We start from the raw sequence: 15,541 nt of genomic DNA, 5'->3' as shown, positions 1-15,541 counted from the left end.
TATTTTGTTGGTTTCCTGATGGTGAGTATGAAGTCCAGTGCTTTGCACAGGTGGGCAATGTTCTACCACTGAGCTATAGCCCAGCCCATTGTCTTTTTTATTTTTTTAAGCAAAGTCTCTCTAGGTAGCACTGGCTGTCCTGGAACTCACTATATATAGACAGGTTGGCCTTGAACTCTGGAGCTCTACCAGCCTCTCTGTCTTGGAATTAAAGGTACGGTGCCACCATGCCTCACCTGCTCCCCTCCCCCACTGTAGCAGGACTACTTTTTCCTCTCCTTAAGTGTTTCAGCTAACTGGGGGAGGGAGGGCCCCTGCATCATCAAGTACATCGCCTCATCAAGACACTAACTAAAAGTACAAAATACTGTCACAGCAATGTAGTGTCTGAACAATTGCGTAACCCAGTAAAGCTGACACACAATTGTCAATTTGGAATTACTAGAAAAATTGAACAATTTGGAATACTAGAAAAAAAATGGATGTAAGTATGAGAAACAAGACTTTTGAAGAACTTTCCAGGTATAGTTGTTTAATAACAAAGGTAAAAATGGGAACTTCTCAGTAGTGAAATCGAGCAGACCCCACTTTGAGTGATCAAAATCAGCATTGTAGGACTGGAGAGGTAGCTCAGCAGGGTACCCATCCCAGCATCCATGTAAAAGCTGGGTATGGCCATATATGCCGGTCACCTCAGAAGTGGGGGCAAAGACAGGAAGTTTGCTGGGGTTTGCTGACCAGCACACGTGAGATGTTGGGTTCTGGTTCAAACAGGAACACTGTTTGAAGGGAACAAGATAGTGACAGAGAAACCTTACATGTTCCTCTGTCTTCTGTGTGCACAACTGCACACATGCACTCAGACATCATGCATGTGTATACCACATGCATGTCAAATAAACATTGTAATGTCAATGTGCTGTATAATAGTACACTCCTAAAACCCCAGCACTCCGGAGGCCAGGGAAGGAGGATTGTGAGTTTTGGGGCAGCCTGGACTGTATAGTGAGAACCTGTTCCCGAAACAGGTTACCACCACCAGAAATAAAGCACAATGACCCCGGAGTTCCTGAAATGATGCACAGAGAAAGGCACAGCTTGCATTTGTGGTAGCATGCCAAGTTCAAAGCCTCTGTCTGAACATGGGACAGCAACAGACAAGCTCACACAGGGGAATTTTTTTTAATTTAAATACTTTAGTATTTAGTATTTCACTGACAAGTACTCTTCACAAGTGTCAAGTCTGCAGAGGGAAAAGAAGACTGGAAAACCATCTCACCAGTGGGAGCAGACTAAGGAGCCATGGCAGCTGACTGTGATGTGAGATCCTGGCCTGGATCCTGGGACAGGAGGAGGGCATTAGTCAGGAAACTGGCAAACTTCAAAGAGGGGCTAACATTAGTAGCTGATGTTGCATCAAAGCTAATTGCTCTGGTTCATTAATTGTGTGACTGTTATGTAATATGAGAACAAGACATTAGGGAAACTGGATAAAGGCTGTGGAGCAATTTATACCATTTCCGTAACTCTCCTGGAAGTCTAAAATTATCTCAAAATGAAAAGTTATAAAGAAAACCAAAATCAACAAGTCCTCCCTTGATCCCACCCCCTTCCTACTAAAGGTCGATACCATTACCAGGTTCCATCCAGTTTCAGCACTTTCATGGTCTGCCTCTCCTGACCCCCAAGCCTCATTCACAATGACCTCCTGGCCTTTCCTCTTGACCACTTTGAGTTTTCACACCAACTCAGACTGCTATCACCAGGAGTCGGGGATACAACAAGAGAGTCAAGGAGCTCCAAAGTCTATGCCCTGGATGGGGCAGCATTTGATGGGGGTACCAAAGTGCCTGGTCCATGGCAGGAGTAGGAAATCGTAGTTGAACTTTTTCTGTCCCACCTAACCAACTCCCAAACTACACGGAGACTTATAAATTATGGAAGTTTGGCTGATAGTTTAGGCTTGTTTCTAACTAGCTCTTATAACCTAAATTAACTCAGTTTTTCTTATTAATCCATGTTCTACCATATGGCTTTTGCCTTTATCCCATTTTGTATGTCTAATTAATTCCATGTCTGGCTGACTTCTCCCACATCTCTGCTCTTCTTCCCAGGGTTCCCTCTGTCCTGAAAATCCTGTCTAGCTATTGGCTGTTCTGCTATTTATTAAACCAATCTGAGTGACAAATCTTCACAGTCTACAAAAAGATTATTCCACAACAGTTCCCCCTGTTGTCTAAATAATAAGGAAAATTTTTTTACTCTAACATAATAAAACTATAGACAATAAGAACAATTATCAGTCAAGAGTTGCATTTACAATATCCAATCTATTTGTATTGGCATATTTGGAGAAAATACTCCATCATTTATTCTATCCTGATGAGACCAAACCTCTGTACCTAATTTACCTTCTGTCATAATTAAGGAAAACTATAACTATGATGACCTAGTCTTCAGCTCCATAAAAGACCCCAGAAGGATAGTTATGGATAACTAACTATTAACTTATATTTATTATCCTAAAAAGTTTTTTAAAGACTAAAACTATACATAATGTTTTTTAAATGAACTATATAGGTACAATACATTAAACAAAAATAGAAACATATATACAATATAACAAAAATAACCTTAAATTTGAATCGATATACAAAAATCCATACCAGTGTAAAATATTTGAGACTAGTAGTTGCTCAAAAGAAGACTCAATAATCTACCCTTTAATTTCATCATTTTAATCCTATATTCTCCCTTTTTCATCGGGTTGGCTTCTTCCACATCTCTGCCCTTCTTCCCAATGTCCTCTCTGTCCTGAGTGACAAATCTTCACAGTGTACACAAAGATTATTCCACAATAGGAAATGTTTCATGTGAGGCCAGAGCTGGCAACAGTGGTCACATGCCAGTCCAGCCCTAGAGGCAGAACTAGGAACTGCGGCAGGCCAGAGCCAGTGGTCCCAGACTGGGTCTCCAGCCACGCGGTTCTGTGTCTTCTAGGCCTTTGATATTTCTGGGCATTTTTGTTTGTTTGTTTGCTGTTCTTCCCTCTGCCCAGACTGCCTTTGTTTCAATCCTCATCTAATGAATTCCCTCTGCTTGCTAGATCTGTGTCATGCTGGTAGGTTCTCTGGGCTTCCTCGGCACCTCGGGTGTCATTGAACTTTTGGGGGTCAGAGCTTCTGTCATGTTCATTCCCATAGCCCCCACTCTCAATGTGAAGTAGACGCCACAGACATCCAAACATGATTATGTGCGGTCACTGGGTCGTTCATTTAGGCACGGTGATGAGCGAGCCAGACAAGGCCCCTGCTGTCCAGATTCTATTCCAGAGGGAATGTAGGCAACAAATGAGTACATAATAATACAATTACAGATTACAGTTAATGCCATGGGTCAGTTAATCGCTAATGTGGAAAAGAGCAGATTATAGAATGTCATCATGATTTTTAAATAAACTTACTACGAATTTCATAATCTTTTTTTTTTTTCTGATACAGAGTCCCATGTAACCCAGGCTGGCCTCAGATTTGCTAGATAGCCAAGGATGCCCTTGGACTTCTGGTCCTCCTGTTTCCCCCTCCTTGAGTAATGAGATTACAAGTGTTATTCAACCATAACCAGTTTTATACCATGCTGGGGTTGAACTAAGGTCTCCATGCTTGGTAAGCAAATACTTAGCCAACTCTTGAGTTACATCCCCAGCCCTCATATTCCTTTCGCTGAAGCATGGAATTCAGGTCACACATGGGCCTTACCCAAGAGATGATCAGTGGGAGAGTAACTGGCTAGCACCCGAGAGAGTAATCCTCTATACCAAGGAGGGTGGAGGAGGACGTCCCATAACAGGAAGTGCCCAGTTTTGTCTCTTCAATGAGCCGTAGACTTAGGAGGCACACATTTGGAGATAAACTAAGGAGTTGGGCAGCCACCCCGTCTTGTTCTTTGTAAGCATTTTCATCTGTAGCATATGCGTCACTGAGCTTAGTGGCTGCTTAAATGCGACGCATACACAGATACCCTCCAGCGGTGTTGAGTAACTGGTAGTGTCAGTACTCAGGAACTACTGGGGCTTTAGTATTAAAGATCGATATCCGTATTCACGCCCTCGGCCTCAGAGGCGGTTGGCCCTTCTCACCGGTCCGTTCTTCCCCACAGGCCGAGGACACTGGTTAGTGGCTCGGAAAGGCAGCATGAAGAAGGGTGTGGCTAAGCCGTCCTCGGAAGGACAGGAAAACCTGAAGAAGGTTTCTTTCGAGACTGGGTTGAAGAAAGTGTCTCAGCGGGATAACCAGGCAGACAGTCTTGGACACGTCTTGGACCGAGCTTTTCTGGTGAGAGTAAATGCATTCCCGAGTATCTAGCGACATCAGCTAAGGGAGGGGGAAGGGAGGAATGAGAACCACACTACCCTGCCCTTGTCTGGCTAGGGACCAGGACTTGTCTTGCCCCGGTACCGCTATTCCTATCCCATACCAAGCTGTCAGAGCGATGGTGCCAAGCTGAATGTGGCCGGTGACAAAAGAACCCTGGGAATTTCCTTTAACACACAAAGCTTTTACATATGCACCCTGTGAGACAGACCCAGTATTGCCATCCTTATATTGTTGCCACCTGTAGACAGGGAAAAAGAGGTCCCCTCTACAGCCAATGAATGACTGGATCAGGATTAGAATCCTGATCTACTGATTCTAAAACCTGTACCTTATATTATGTAAAATGGCCAGATGCAGTGGTGCACACCTTTAATCCCTGTACTTGGGAGGCAGAGGCAGGTGAATCTCTGTGAATCTACGTAGTGAGGCTCTGGCTCCAAAAGAAAAAAGATATCATATGAAGTGAAAAGTCTTATGTGAGTTGGAAAGGCAAGAGTGTTTCAGAAATAAAGGGTAAACTAAGAATCCCATGACAGCGCTGAGGAGGAGCAAGAGATTTCTGTGTGCCATGCTGTGTACTGCCCTGGGGTGGGAGCCAGTGGGACAGGGTTGTCCTGTTCTCCCCCAGCCTTGCTCCTCTGGTTTTAGCATCTGCCTGGAAGCAGAAGGAGATCATGGTATTACTCTAGCCAGGCCCAAGGCAGTTTCTCAGAAGAGAGCTGGGTGCTGGGTTGGAGACCAGCCAGGAAGTTTCACATCTGTTCTGTGCAACGCTTCAGTAGCTTGGCAAAGAAAGATGGATTTTGTAGATTAATATTAATGGGTAGTGTGGTTCTCATTGCTCCCGCGAATGACTCCGGCAGCCTCCCTTGTTCCCACATTCTGCTTGTGAGTCCCAACAGATGTGTATCAGAAGTTACAAGAGGTCACGCTTGACTCTGTCTCCCCTTGTTGAGCAGGGAAAGGTTTTTGCAGAGCCTGTGAGGTTTGTTTGACTGTTACGACCACTGCTTCAGTGCAGAGTACAGAGTACAAGGTGCTGACGACTGTGAGGGTTGAAACAGCAGGACTGAAGGGGGACTGTAGGCATACGGGTGGTGCACACACATACATGGAGGCAAGCATCCAGATATAAAGTTAACTTTTAAAATTCTCAGGTACTCGACAGTCCCTGTTCTCACATCCTAGCTTTCCCAGCAGTTGGGAGAGGATAACTCTTCCCACATTGAACTGGCCAGGTTTGCTACCTGAATTGCCGCTTTGGGTAGAAGCAGCGATGAGAATGTTTTTCAGAGTAATGGCATCTCCACGCTGCCTCTCAGATCACTGGCCCCTCAGGTTGTACTATTCATTGATCTCCACATCCCCAAATACGTCATTTGGGTTAATAGTACCTCTGTGTTGTCACTAATTAACCAGTCACCAAACCTGCAACCTGGGGCTCTACTTTATACTCTGCCCATACTCCCGCCTTTAACCAGTCCGAGAACGTCTATTAAACAGTCATCACATCTATGTTCCTTTTATCTCTTCTGCTACAACACTTAACCCAGCCACCATCATCTCTTACTAGACTAACCACGTAACTCTCGAACTATTTCAGACCAATTAGAAATCTTTTCTCTTGGGTCATTCCGATGGCTCAGTGTATAAAAGTGCTTGCTGTCCCAAGCCTGACAATCTGCGTTCACTTCCCAGGAGGGAAGGTGAAAGAAGAGAACCAACTCCTGAAAGTTGTTCTCTGACCTTCACATGTATGACATGGTATGTGCACACATGCACACATCCCCAGATGCTGCTGCTGCTGCTAATAATAATAATTAAATAACATCTAGAATGCTTTTATTTCACACAGAAGCCTGGGGCATTGCTTGCGATCCATTACATGATGGTTGCATAACATAACATCTTCCAAGGCTCAATGCCCTTCCATCTTTCTGCTCCGCCATCCTCAGCATGTTGGCTTGTCCTCCTGGCCTGACTCCTGACTCCCTCCATTACTTCGAAATGGCTGCAGCAATTCTGGTCATCTTACACACACAGAGAACAACATCCCGAGGCAGAGAAGAGGTCCCCCCCCCCCGCTACTGTGTTTGTCTTTAGAAGAAAAGGCTCCCCTAAACTGATCACCCACTCCTGCCCTCAGCAGCCAACATCTTATTGGCAGGACCTACATACCCAGTGTCAGTTGGAGGAACAAGACCTTGACAAGTTCTTGGGACTGGAGCTTGGAACAGTCCCGTTTAAGGGAGGGAAATGACCTCAGTGTTCTCTATCAGGGAAGATGTAGACAAATTTGTATTGGAACGGTCATTAACAACTCCTGGCACAATGGTCTCTTCTGTCTTCTTATCTTTGCTTTTCTTTTTTTCTGGTTTTTTGAGACAGGGTTTCTCTGTAGCTTTGGAGCCTGTCTAGGAACTAGCTCTTGTAGACATGACAGGCCTTGAATTCACAGAGATCCACCTGTCTCTGCCTCCTGAGTGCTGGGATTAATGGCGTGTGCCACCACTGCCCAGCTTTGTCGTCTTACCCTTTCTAAGGAGGTCAGACATACTGACTTTTATGGAACTTCCATCAGCCACTACATAAGCCATGCTCTTGTTCAGCGCCAGTGTGGACCCAAATGGCCTCATGACTCCCTCTCTAGCCTTGCCTTGGCTTCCTCTCAAAAACATCGTGCCTTCTTCTGCCTGGGAGGCGTGCACACTCCCTACCCACTTTATAGGATCATCTCCTGTTGGGCTCTTAGCCCTTGGCTGGAAAATCACTCCCTCAAGTAAATGTTTTCTCCTTCACAGACTGAGATTGGGGCCTCCTGTTTCCATACCCCCCATGGAATCTTGAACTTTACCTTCAAAATAAGCATTACATTTCTAAGTACTTCATTTGACTTCCCACTAAGTGAAGGCATGGATGGCTTCTGCTGCTTCCCCATTTAGCTTGTTTAGAGCCTCTTCAAAGTAGACACCATATGGAGGGGCCATAATGGCTGAGACAAGGGGCTCCACAGCATTGAACTAGGAGATAATTTGAAGCTGATGTCTGATCCTAACTTTTTCATTATTTACAATGACATGCAATAGGCAAAAATGCATAGTTTAATGATTCCGGATTTGAATTCAAATCATAGATCAATCATGTACCAACTGTAGGGCCCCAGGCAAGGCACCTGCTGTCTCAGCCTCATTGAAGGGGGAAGTAAACCCTTTCACTAAAGTAATACTGAAAGAGAGAGGTAAACCTTGAACACAACTAATAAGTAATAAGACACACTATTTACGTTAAAGAAGGGGTTCAGTTAGGATTAAACAAGGGCTTGTTAATACGGTCAGTTCATGGCCCAGAGGTGGTTCTCAGTTAATTCTTGGTGAATGAGCAAATGCACATACAAACGAATGGCAGATTTTATGAGGGTGCCCAATGAGAAGACACTCAGCAGAAATAGCTTAACCTATCATACTCCACTGGGACCCTGGGACTGAGTCTGTGCCCTCTGTTCCAGATGAAGCACCACTGTGTAAGAAAGCCCTCAGACCTTTGCACCGTGAATGTGAGCGGCATGAAGTTCTCCAAGGTGAGGCCAGCAGCAAAGGCGTGACAGAGCCAGATGTGAGGGGGCATCCACAGTCCCTGGGCACTAGAAATCAGTTATGTAGAAAGGGAGAGGAAGGGAGGACAAATAAGCACTCGCTGGGAAGAAACAAATTCTAACTTTGCTTTAAATTTAGTGTTTGTATGAATTAGAAAAACTTATGAATCTGTTCTTGAGACTGGGGGCAAAGAAAATGGTGTGAACTGGCCAGGGAATTTGGGCAGAGTGTAATTCCTGTGTGGAGTTCCCACCACACAACCTTACCACCTTGTAGGGATAAAGAAACTCTTACAATGAAGTGGAACATATAAGAATGTATATGACACCATTGTTTGTAATGATGGAAAATTTGAGACAGACGAAATGTTCACCCACTAGGAAAGAATAGCTTGTCATACACTCAAGCAAGGAATTCAAATGGATGAACTGGACCCATGTGTATCAACACAGATTAATCTCCAAAGAGTTATACATATCTCACATAAATCTCAAAATCATACTATTGAGTAAAAAGGCATATTGTTCTGTAAGTCTGTACGACAATAAAGTTTTAAAGCATGTAAATCACCCTTTGTATAGTTGATGGATATGAACATGTGTGTATATGTAATACATGTAAAGATCAAGAGCGGGGATGAGGTGTGAGGCTTGGGGGCGGCGGCACATGGACGGTTCTAAGTCTTGTAATAGTTTCTTTCACATTTAAACAGCTAAGATTCAGCTCCGTTAAAACTGGATCATTCCTGGCTACATCTTCAAAGATCGTTCACTATCCTTTTCGATATGTTTGAAGTACCCCAGGGTAGAGGAAAATGAACAGAATCCCCCCAGCCCTCCCCACATGACTGCGCCTGCACTCAGAATGTCCCTTAGTTCTTTAGGTGTTTGTCCCCTCAGTAGCTGCTCTGGTTCCTGCGGGGCTCCTGGGCAGGGAACTGATCCTGTGCTTTTCTGGAATGCTTTCTGACAGGCAAAGGAAAAGGACTTCAAACATTTCACTTCTGTGATTTATATCAACGCCTCTGAAAACCTGCTGCCACTAGGTGAGCTTCCTCTTCTTGGAAACTGTCCTCCTGGCCAGAAAAATCACTTGTGATAGGATCTGTCTGTCTATCCAACTGTGATCGGCCTTTCATCTTTGGCTGAGCAGCCGGAGAGTAGGGGCCCCGGAGAGCACTCGTCTGCACTCTGGCCCCACCCCGCCACTGGAGCCTGCTTCTCCATACACACAGATAACCCTCTCCTCCAAGCCTGTGGGCACCTTGCAAACTCCAGTGACTGAGAGGCTTTTAAACCTGTGCATTTCCCTAGCAGAGAGAAAGCATCTTGGTAATTCAGCAAATCCACAGTGACCCCTGCTGGTGTCAGAATGCATGGCCTTTAGAAAGACGCGTACCCAGTCCTCTCTGGAGAGGAGAGAAGGGCTCAGACTCAGACCCAAAGCAGGGTACATATAAGCAATGGTACAGGGAGGTCAGGAAACACTGAGCATCCAAGGGGGACTTTAACCCATACCGTGAGTCAGGAAAACGTAAGAAAAGAGCACCTAAGCTAAGATTAGGAGGTAAACTGGGCTGGCCAGGTGGCTGAGTGGGTTAAAGCGCCTGCTGCTAAACTCGGTGACCTGATTGTGATCCCTGGGACTCACGTGGTAGACGAAGAAAACCATCTCCCAAAAAGTTGTCCTCTGATCTGTGCCTGCACACACATACACACACGCACGCACGCACACACACAATGTAATAAAGAAACCGACTCAAGAGTTAATGACGGTGCTTTTGTTGGGGACAGCTGTGTACTGCCTGGTCATGAAGATTGCTCGCAAGGGAGGAGAACTGAGGCTAGACACATTGGCAGGGCTTCAGGATCTTGGAAGGCTTTGGGAGTCAAACTTAATCCTTCAGACATACATACACTAAACACACAAACATGCATACATAAATAAATCTTTAAGCATTGAAATAGTGATCGCTTTTAGTAGCTCCACTTCTAAGAATATATTCTACGGAGAGATTTACACAAGGAAATCCCCACTAGACAGCTTCTTAGTAGGCCTTACTGAGCCTTCTGACTCAAGCCTTCTGTAGGCCACACAGCACACCAGGTTCACTTCAAAGGTTCTAAGTAATTCTACGCTGTGTGTCTGCTGCACAACATCAGGAGTCCTCCAGTGGAGTCCCCGTGACTGGCCATCTGGTAGGGCTGCCCACTATCCAGGTGTCACCCCAGGCGCAGGACAGAAACTCTCACTGGGTAAATGCAGGAATCACTTTGCTTGGAAATCTCATCAACCACAGGAGCCAATGTCCGTGTGACATTCCATAGGTCTGTAGCTCGTAGCAGCCCCACGAAGGACATATCTGGTTATGGGAGTCACCATTTACAGAAATGTTTATAATTTATACTCTCTATTGGTCTAGACACAATTTACTAGTCTGCAGTCATCTTTACCACAAGCAATAGTTGCCTAGTAACACAGTTACCATATCATGTGCTTCATGTTACCGGGGAAACAGGACTAGAAAGGGAATCTTAAGATTCAGTTATCATGCAAGAGGGAGTGTTGGATTACCTCTTACCCCCATAGCCTAAATGCTATCAATAGGAAAAGGGTAAAATTATGGCATGTCTATACCAGAAGGTAATTAAGATAGTGGACAAATCTGTCTGTTTTAACATAGACTAATCTTCAAGTCACACTGTTAAAGGAGAAAAGCCACAGTGCAGCATGTATTCCATGTTATAAAAACATTGTATCTCAATACACACGTGAAAAAAATCAGGTATATACATGGCATTTTAAACAGTTGACTCCAACTGTTGGGACTAAAGAAACTCTTTTTTTCCTGTGATGTTGACTATTTGGGGTGAACACAGTGACATCTCTAATCAGAAATGATCGAGATTATCTAGCATTGTGACAGGCATAAGGTCCTGGGGTTAATTTCTAGTCTGGGAACAAAAGAGAAGAAAGACAAGAGATAACTTTTAAGTGGGCTTTGCATTTGAACAGAGTTTGTGCATCCAAGCCTTAGTTTTCCCTCATACTAGCAATCCTGTTTCTAAAAAGTCACTTAGTCACCTGAGCCTCCATTTCCTCAGCCGTAGAATGGAAGTCATAATTCCTGTTAGTGAGTGTGGTTAGAGATTTTAAATTTTCTAGAAGATTATTTTATTTTTATTTTTGTGTGTGTGTGTGTGTGTTTGGGTGTATGTACATGAATGCAGGCCAGGAAAGAGAGGTCATTGGAACCCTTGGAGCTGGAGTAACAGAAAGTTGGAAGTCACCCAGTGTGAGTTCTGGGACTGAACTCTGGCCCTCTTGACCCCCAAGTCATCTCAGAAGCCCTATGGTTAGAGTTTTAAAGGCCTGATACGTAAAGCATCATCCACGACACTCACCCTTCCCCCTGTGGAAAGCTTAGTGAATGGTTGTTATTCGTATCTTTCTCTTTAAGCCTTTACAAGCTCAAGAGTCTCTCTTTCTGTTCCCATGCAGATGCTTTTCACACATTTCCAACCCTAAAGGAACTGGAGCTTGCATTCAATGGCATCAAGATGGTCTATGTGAAATATGGAGACTTCAAGACATTGGAAGTAAGTTGGAGGTAGGGAGTTTTTGGTCCTACCTGTTACCCTGTGAGGGATTAGTATAGGGGTCTTTACAGAGTGTAACTTTGGAGAAGGGTTCTCTGGGCTTTCACCGCTAGACTTTTCATGGATGGCTTCTGGAGAGTGTGGTGGTAATGATGACGGTGATGATGATGGTGATGATGATGATGATGGTGATAATGATGATAGTGATGATAGTGGTGATGATGGTGGTGATGGTGATGATGATGGTGATGGTGGTGATGATGGTGGTGGTGATGGTGATGGTGGTGATGGTGATGGTGCTAATGATGATGGTGGTAATGGTGATGATGGTGGTGGTAATGATGACGGTGATGATGATGGTGGTAATGATGATGGTGGTGATGATGGTGATGATGGTGGTGATGATGATGATGGTGGTGATGATGGTGATGATGGTGGTGATAATGATGACGGTGATGATGATGGTGATGATGGTGATGATGGTGGTGGTAATGATGATGATGATGGTGGTGATGGTGATGATGGTGATGATGATGGTGATGATGATGGTGATGATGGTGGTGATGGTGATGATGATGATGATGATGGTGATGATGGTGGTGATGATGGTGGTGATAATGATGATGGTGGTGATGATGGTGATGATGATAGTAGTGGTGGTGGTGGTAATAGTGGTACTTGTGGTAGACAGGTAACTATAGCCAACGTGTATGATTCTGGGATATACGTGCCTAGGGTCATTTGCATTCAGGAGAGTCTACAGAAAAGTGAGTTTCGATGGAGTATCATAGGAGGAGGAGCTTCATAGGAGATGTATCTCCTTAGGTGTCTGAAGAGCTGTAGAGATTAAGAGCCAGCTTCAGTAAGAAAGAGACCAATACCAAAACACACCTGACTTGTAAGCTAGGCTGGTCCCAGTGGACTGGGGTAGTACAGGCTGTACATCTATCCCTAGACCTAGAGGTGGGGATGGACAAAATAGGTCTCCTGTGAACCCTACATGCATGCACATCCCTAATTGTTCTCAGGGCCTTGGAATAGGAAATCTGGTCTGCATCTCTTCATACTTTATCACCTCCTGTGACTTGGATAGACTAGAGGACCACAAGGGAATAAAGTTTGTGTCACTACGAGAGAGTCCTGCACACACGGACTAGAGAGCAGTGCCAGAAGTGGGGCTCAGCCACCTGGCCAGGCTCAGTCTCTCCCTGAGCAATGCACTCCTCCCTTTGTGAGGACCTAAAAGGAAAGCCTTTCCACTCACGCCTCAGCAGCATGTCTACGTGTTGTAAGCTTTGCCAACTTAAGTCTGTAAGCATCATAGGTCAGCCATTCTTCACATGTGCCTCACTTGTCTCAGAGAGACTGACCTTATCGAGGAGTTGACGGCCTTTCTACGCCAGAGTTTGGAAACACTTTAGCATGTTGGAATGGGCATCTTCCCCAGATGAACGCTGTGTCCTTACACTCTGAAAACATCTAGCGCTGAACGCAAAGCTGACTTTCCCCATGGTTTTGAGTCACACTCAAGATAACAGCAGTTTGCTCTGACTTGGGACACATGTTGGTCCTCAGACTTATTCAGTAGGCAAACTGTCAAAGTCCAATAAAATCCAAAGTAAGAAGTAACTGATGCAGTTTGGAGCTATGTTAGAGCCTCGTTCTGTATGATATTTTGGTGCTGACAGTGGGAGGTGGATGCTCGACACTGAGATCCAAGGAGTCATTTCCCTGGCCTCTAGGCCCAGCTGCCCCTATGGACTTCCTCTGTTGTTTGACCTTTTCAGAGAACAATCACCGATCTCCCTAGAACTCTATATAGTGCCATGGATCGTGTCTTCCTCTTCCCACATACCCCAAACATGCCACAAGTGCCAGCGGCCATGCAGAGGGATGTGATCACAGCTTTGGCTCTGAATGGCTAGCTCGGGATCTAATGTTCATCATGACTGATCTTGTATGTGCCCCTACTTTACAGTCTGATTGCATCTGATGAGGGTTATTTATCCTCCAGACCCGGTATTAGTCTAAAGAATTTGTCGAAAAGAGAAAACAGACTCATTTTAGGATACAGAATATGGATGAGAGAAGGAAATCTCCAGACCAGTCATTTGTTCTCGTCTCTCTGTGATTTGCAAGGGCTTCTTAGGAAAAAAGATAAATATGTCAAATATCCTGAATTTGCATCTCATAGTAATGAATACTCTAATGTGTAATAAAACCCGATATGACTCAGCAGATACAGCAGCCAGGCTAGGAATCTCTGTCCTTGGTTGTCAGCGAGCCGGCCCCAAGGGGAGAGGGGAGCAGCCCAGAGTGGAAAACATCACTTGGTTGTGATTTGAAAGCCAATCTGGACCCAGCATTAAATAGCCAAAGCAGTAGAATTGGGGTCCACAGGTTTGTTTTTTTTTCTGTAAGAGACAAGAAATTAAGTATATTAAACTTCTAGTCCATCTATTCACAGTTATGACTGTCATAACCAGTCATCCGTGCCTCTGTAGAAGGAAAGAACGACAGACAGAGTGGAGGCAACCAAGCGTGATGTTGAGTTGTGAACTACTCGTAATTGCCGCCTGGAACACACTATTCTTCTGTTTGTTTGTTTGTTTATTGAGACAGAGTTTCTCTGTGTAATCCTGGCTGTCCTAGGACTCACTCTGTAGACCAGACTGGCCTCAACTCACAGAGGTCTGCCTGATACTGCCTCCGAGCACTGGGATGAAAGGCATGTGCCACCTAACCTGGCCTCTTGTTTTTATTTTTAAGTGTAAAGCTCATTCTTAGCTCATTGGATACAAACGAGCATCAGACTGGATTTGACTCATTGGCCTTGGCGTGCTGACTCCTGAGCTTGAATACTGGGGAGGCATTTCAAATGTGGATGGGATGGGGGGAGTGAGAGTTGTGGATGGGTAGTGCCTTAGGACAGACCTCGGTGTGTCCTGGACTTGCTAAGTAGCTGAAACTATCTCATGGGACAGGGATCATGTTGTGGTCAGAACTGTGTTTTAGAAAACGTGTCTGGCTGCATATGAGGAACAGGTTGGAGGGACGATGAGAGACATGAGGGAGGCAGATACAAACCCATATGCCTTGATGTGCCACACAAGTATTAGAGACAAGGGTTTTCCCATCTTCATGTGTAATTTTCAGAGCCTATTTCCAGGCCTTCCCCTCTCCTTGTTCCAGCCAAATGAGACAGCCCTGTTATGTGTACCGCAAATCCTCCCTTTCCTATCGGCGCTTGGATCTTTTCACGTCCAGGCCCAGCCTCTCATTTACCATAAGCCTCACTGATACCCAAACCTTTACAGTTCTCAGAACCAGCAGGAAGATGGCTGCCTCCTGCTCCGGGTTTGTGCCCCCCCCCCTCTCTCTCCAGCACTCCCTGCCTTTAGCAGTCTTGTCTGAGGATAGCTCAGACGCTGCCACTGTGTGAAGCCTGTGCCGACATTCTGGCAGACCTGGCCGTTGTTGCCTCTGTGGCTTGTAGTGTGTGTCTAGATATTTATCGTAGTGGTATCATTTCTTTTCTTCTTTTAAATTTTCTTATTTGTTATACTTTGGCAGTTTCACATATGTATATATGAGTTTTAAACCTTTCCCCCTCTAGTACCCTGTTTGATCCCCTTCCTCTCCTGCTCAAACCCTTCTTCCCAAGTCCTTCCTCCATGACCTGTGCCACCTGCCTGAGGGCTGGGAACTGTTTTATAAGGAAGAGGGTGACTGGGGGGACAGGCCAGGGGTAGGGAGGACTCTCTGCCCCCCAGGGAGACAGAGCTGTGCAGTGGCAGCTAAGACTGAAGGGGGACTGAGCCTGACCCCCCACAGGCTGTGAATGTCAAACCCAAGAGACTTTGTTGTGTGGGTGGTGAGGTTTTCCAGGAAGTGAGGAGGGGGCGTAGCCAGCTCCCGCCATGTGTTTGGGCCTCGTGGTTACATGTTACTTCTGTTATCCCTTCTTTTGTTT

The 15,541-nt window shown here is 45.2% G+C and overlaps 1 protein-coding gene across 2 annotated transcripts in view; it reads left to right on the top strand.

The window, feature by feature from the left end:
* The window catches only part of Xrra1 (X-ray radiation resistance associated 1), a 58,818-nt gene that overhangs the window by 9,530 nt on the left and 33,747 nt on the right, over positions 1-15,541 (top strand). For both annotated transcript variants that reach the window (XR_014999558.2, XM_048435040.3), the window contains exons 4-7: positions 4,159-4,334; positions 7,882-7,953; positions 8,942-9,014; positions 11,471-11,568. Coding sequence is in view for 1 of the 2 variants with exons in the window: in XM_048435040.3 (XP_048290997.1) it covers positions 4,159-4,334; positions 7,882-7,953; positions 8,942-9,014; positions 11,471-11,568 (419 nt within the window). In the remaining variant the exon portion in view is untranslated. The remainder of the gene's footprint in view (positions 1-4,158; positions 4,335-7,881; positions 7,954-8,941; positions 9,015-11,470; positions 11,569-15,541) is intronic.

The sequence above is a fragment of the Myodes glareolus genome, chromosome 24, assembly GCF_982192425.1.
Source record: "Myodes glareolus chromosome 24, mMyoGla1.1, whole genome shotgun sequence".
Lineage (NCBI taxonomy): Eukaryota > Metazoa > Chordata > Mammalia > Rodentia > Cricetidae > Myodes > Myodes glareolus.
This window is presented reverse-complemented; position numbering and strand designations above follow the sequence as displayed.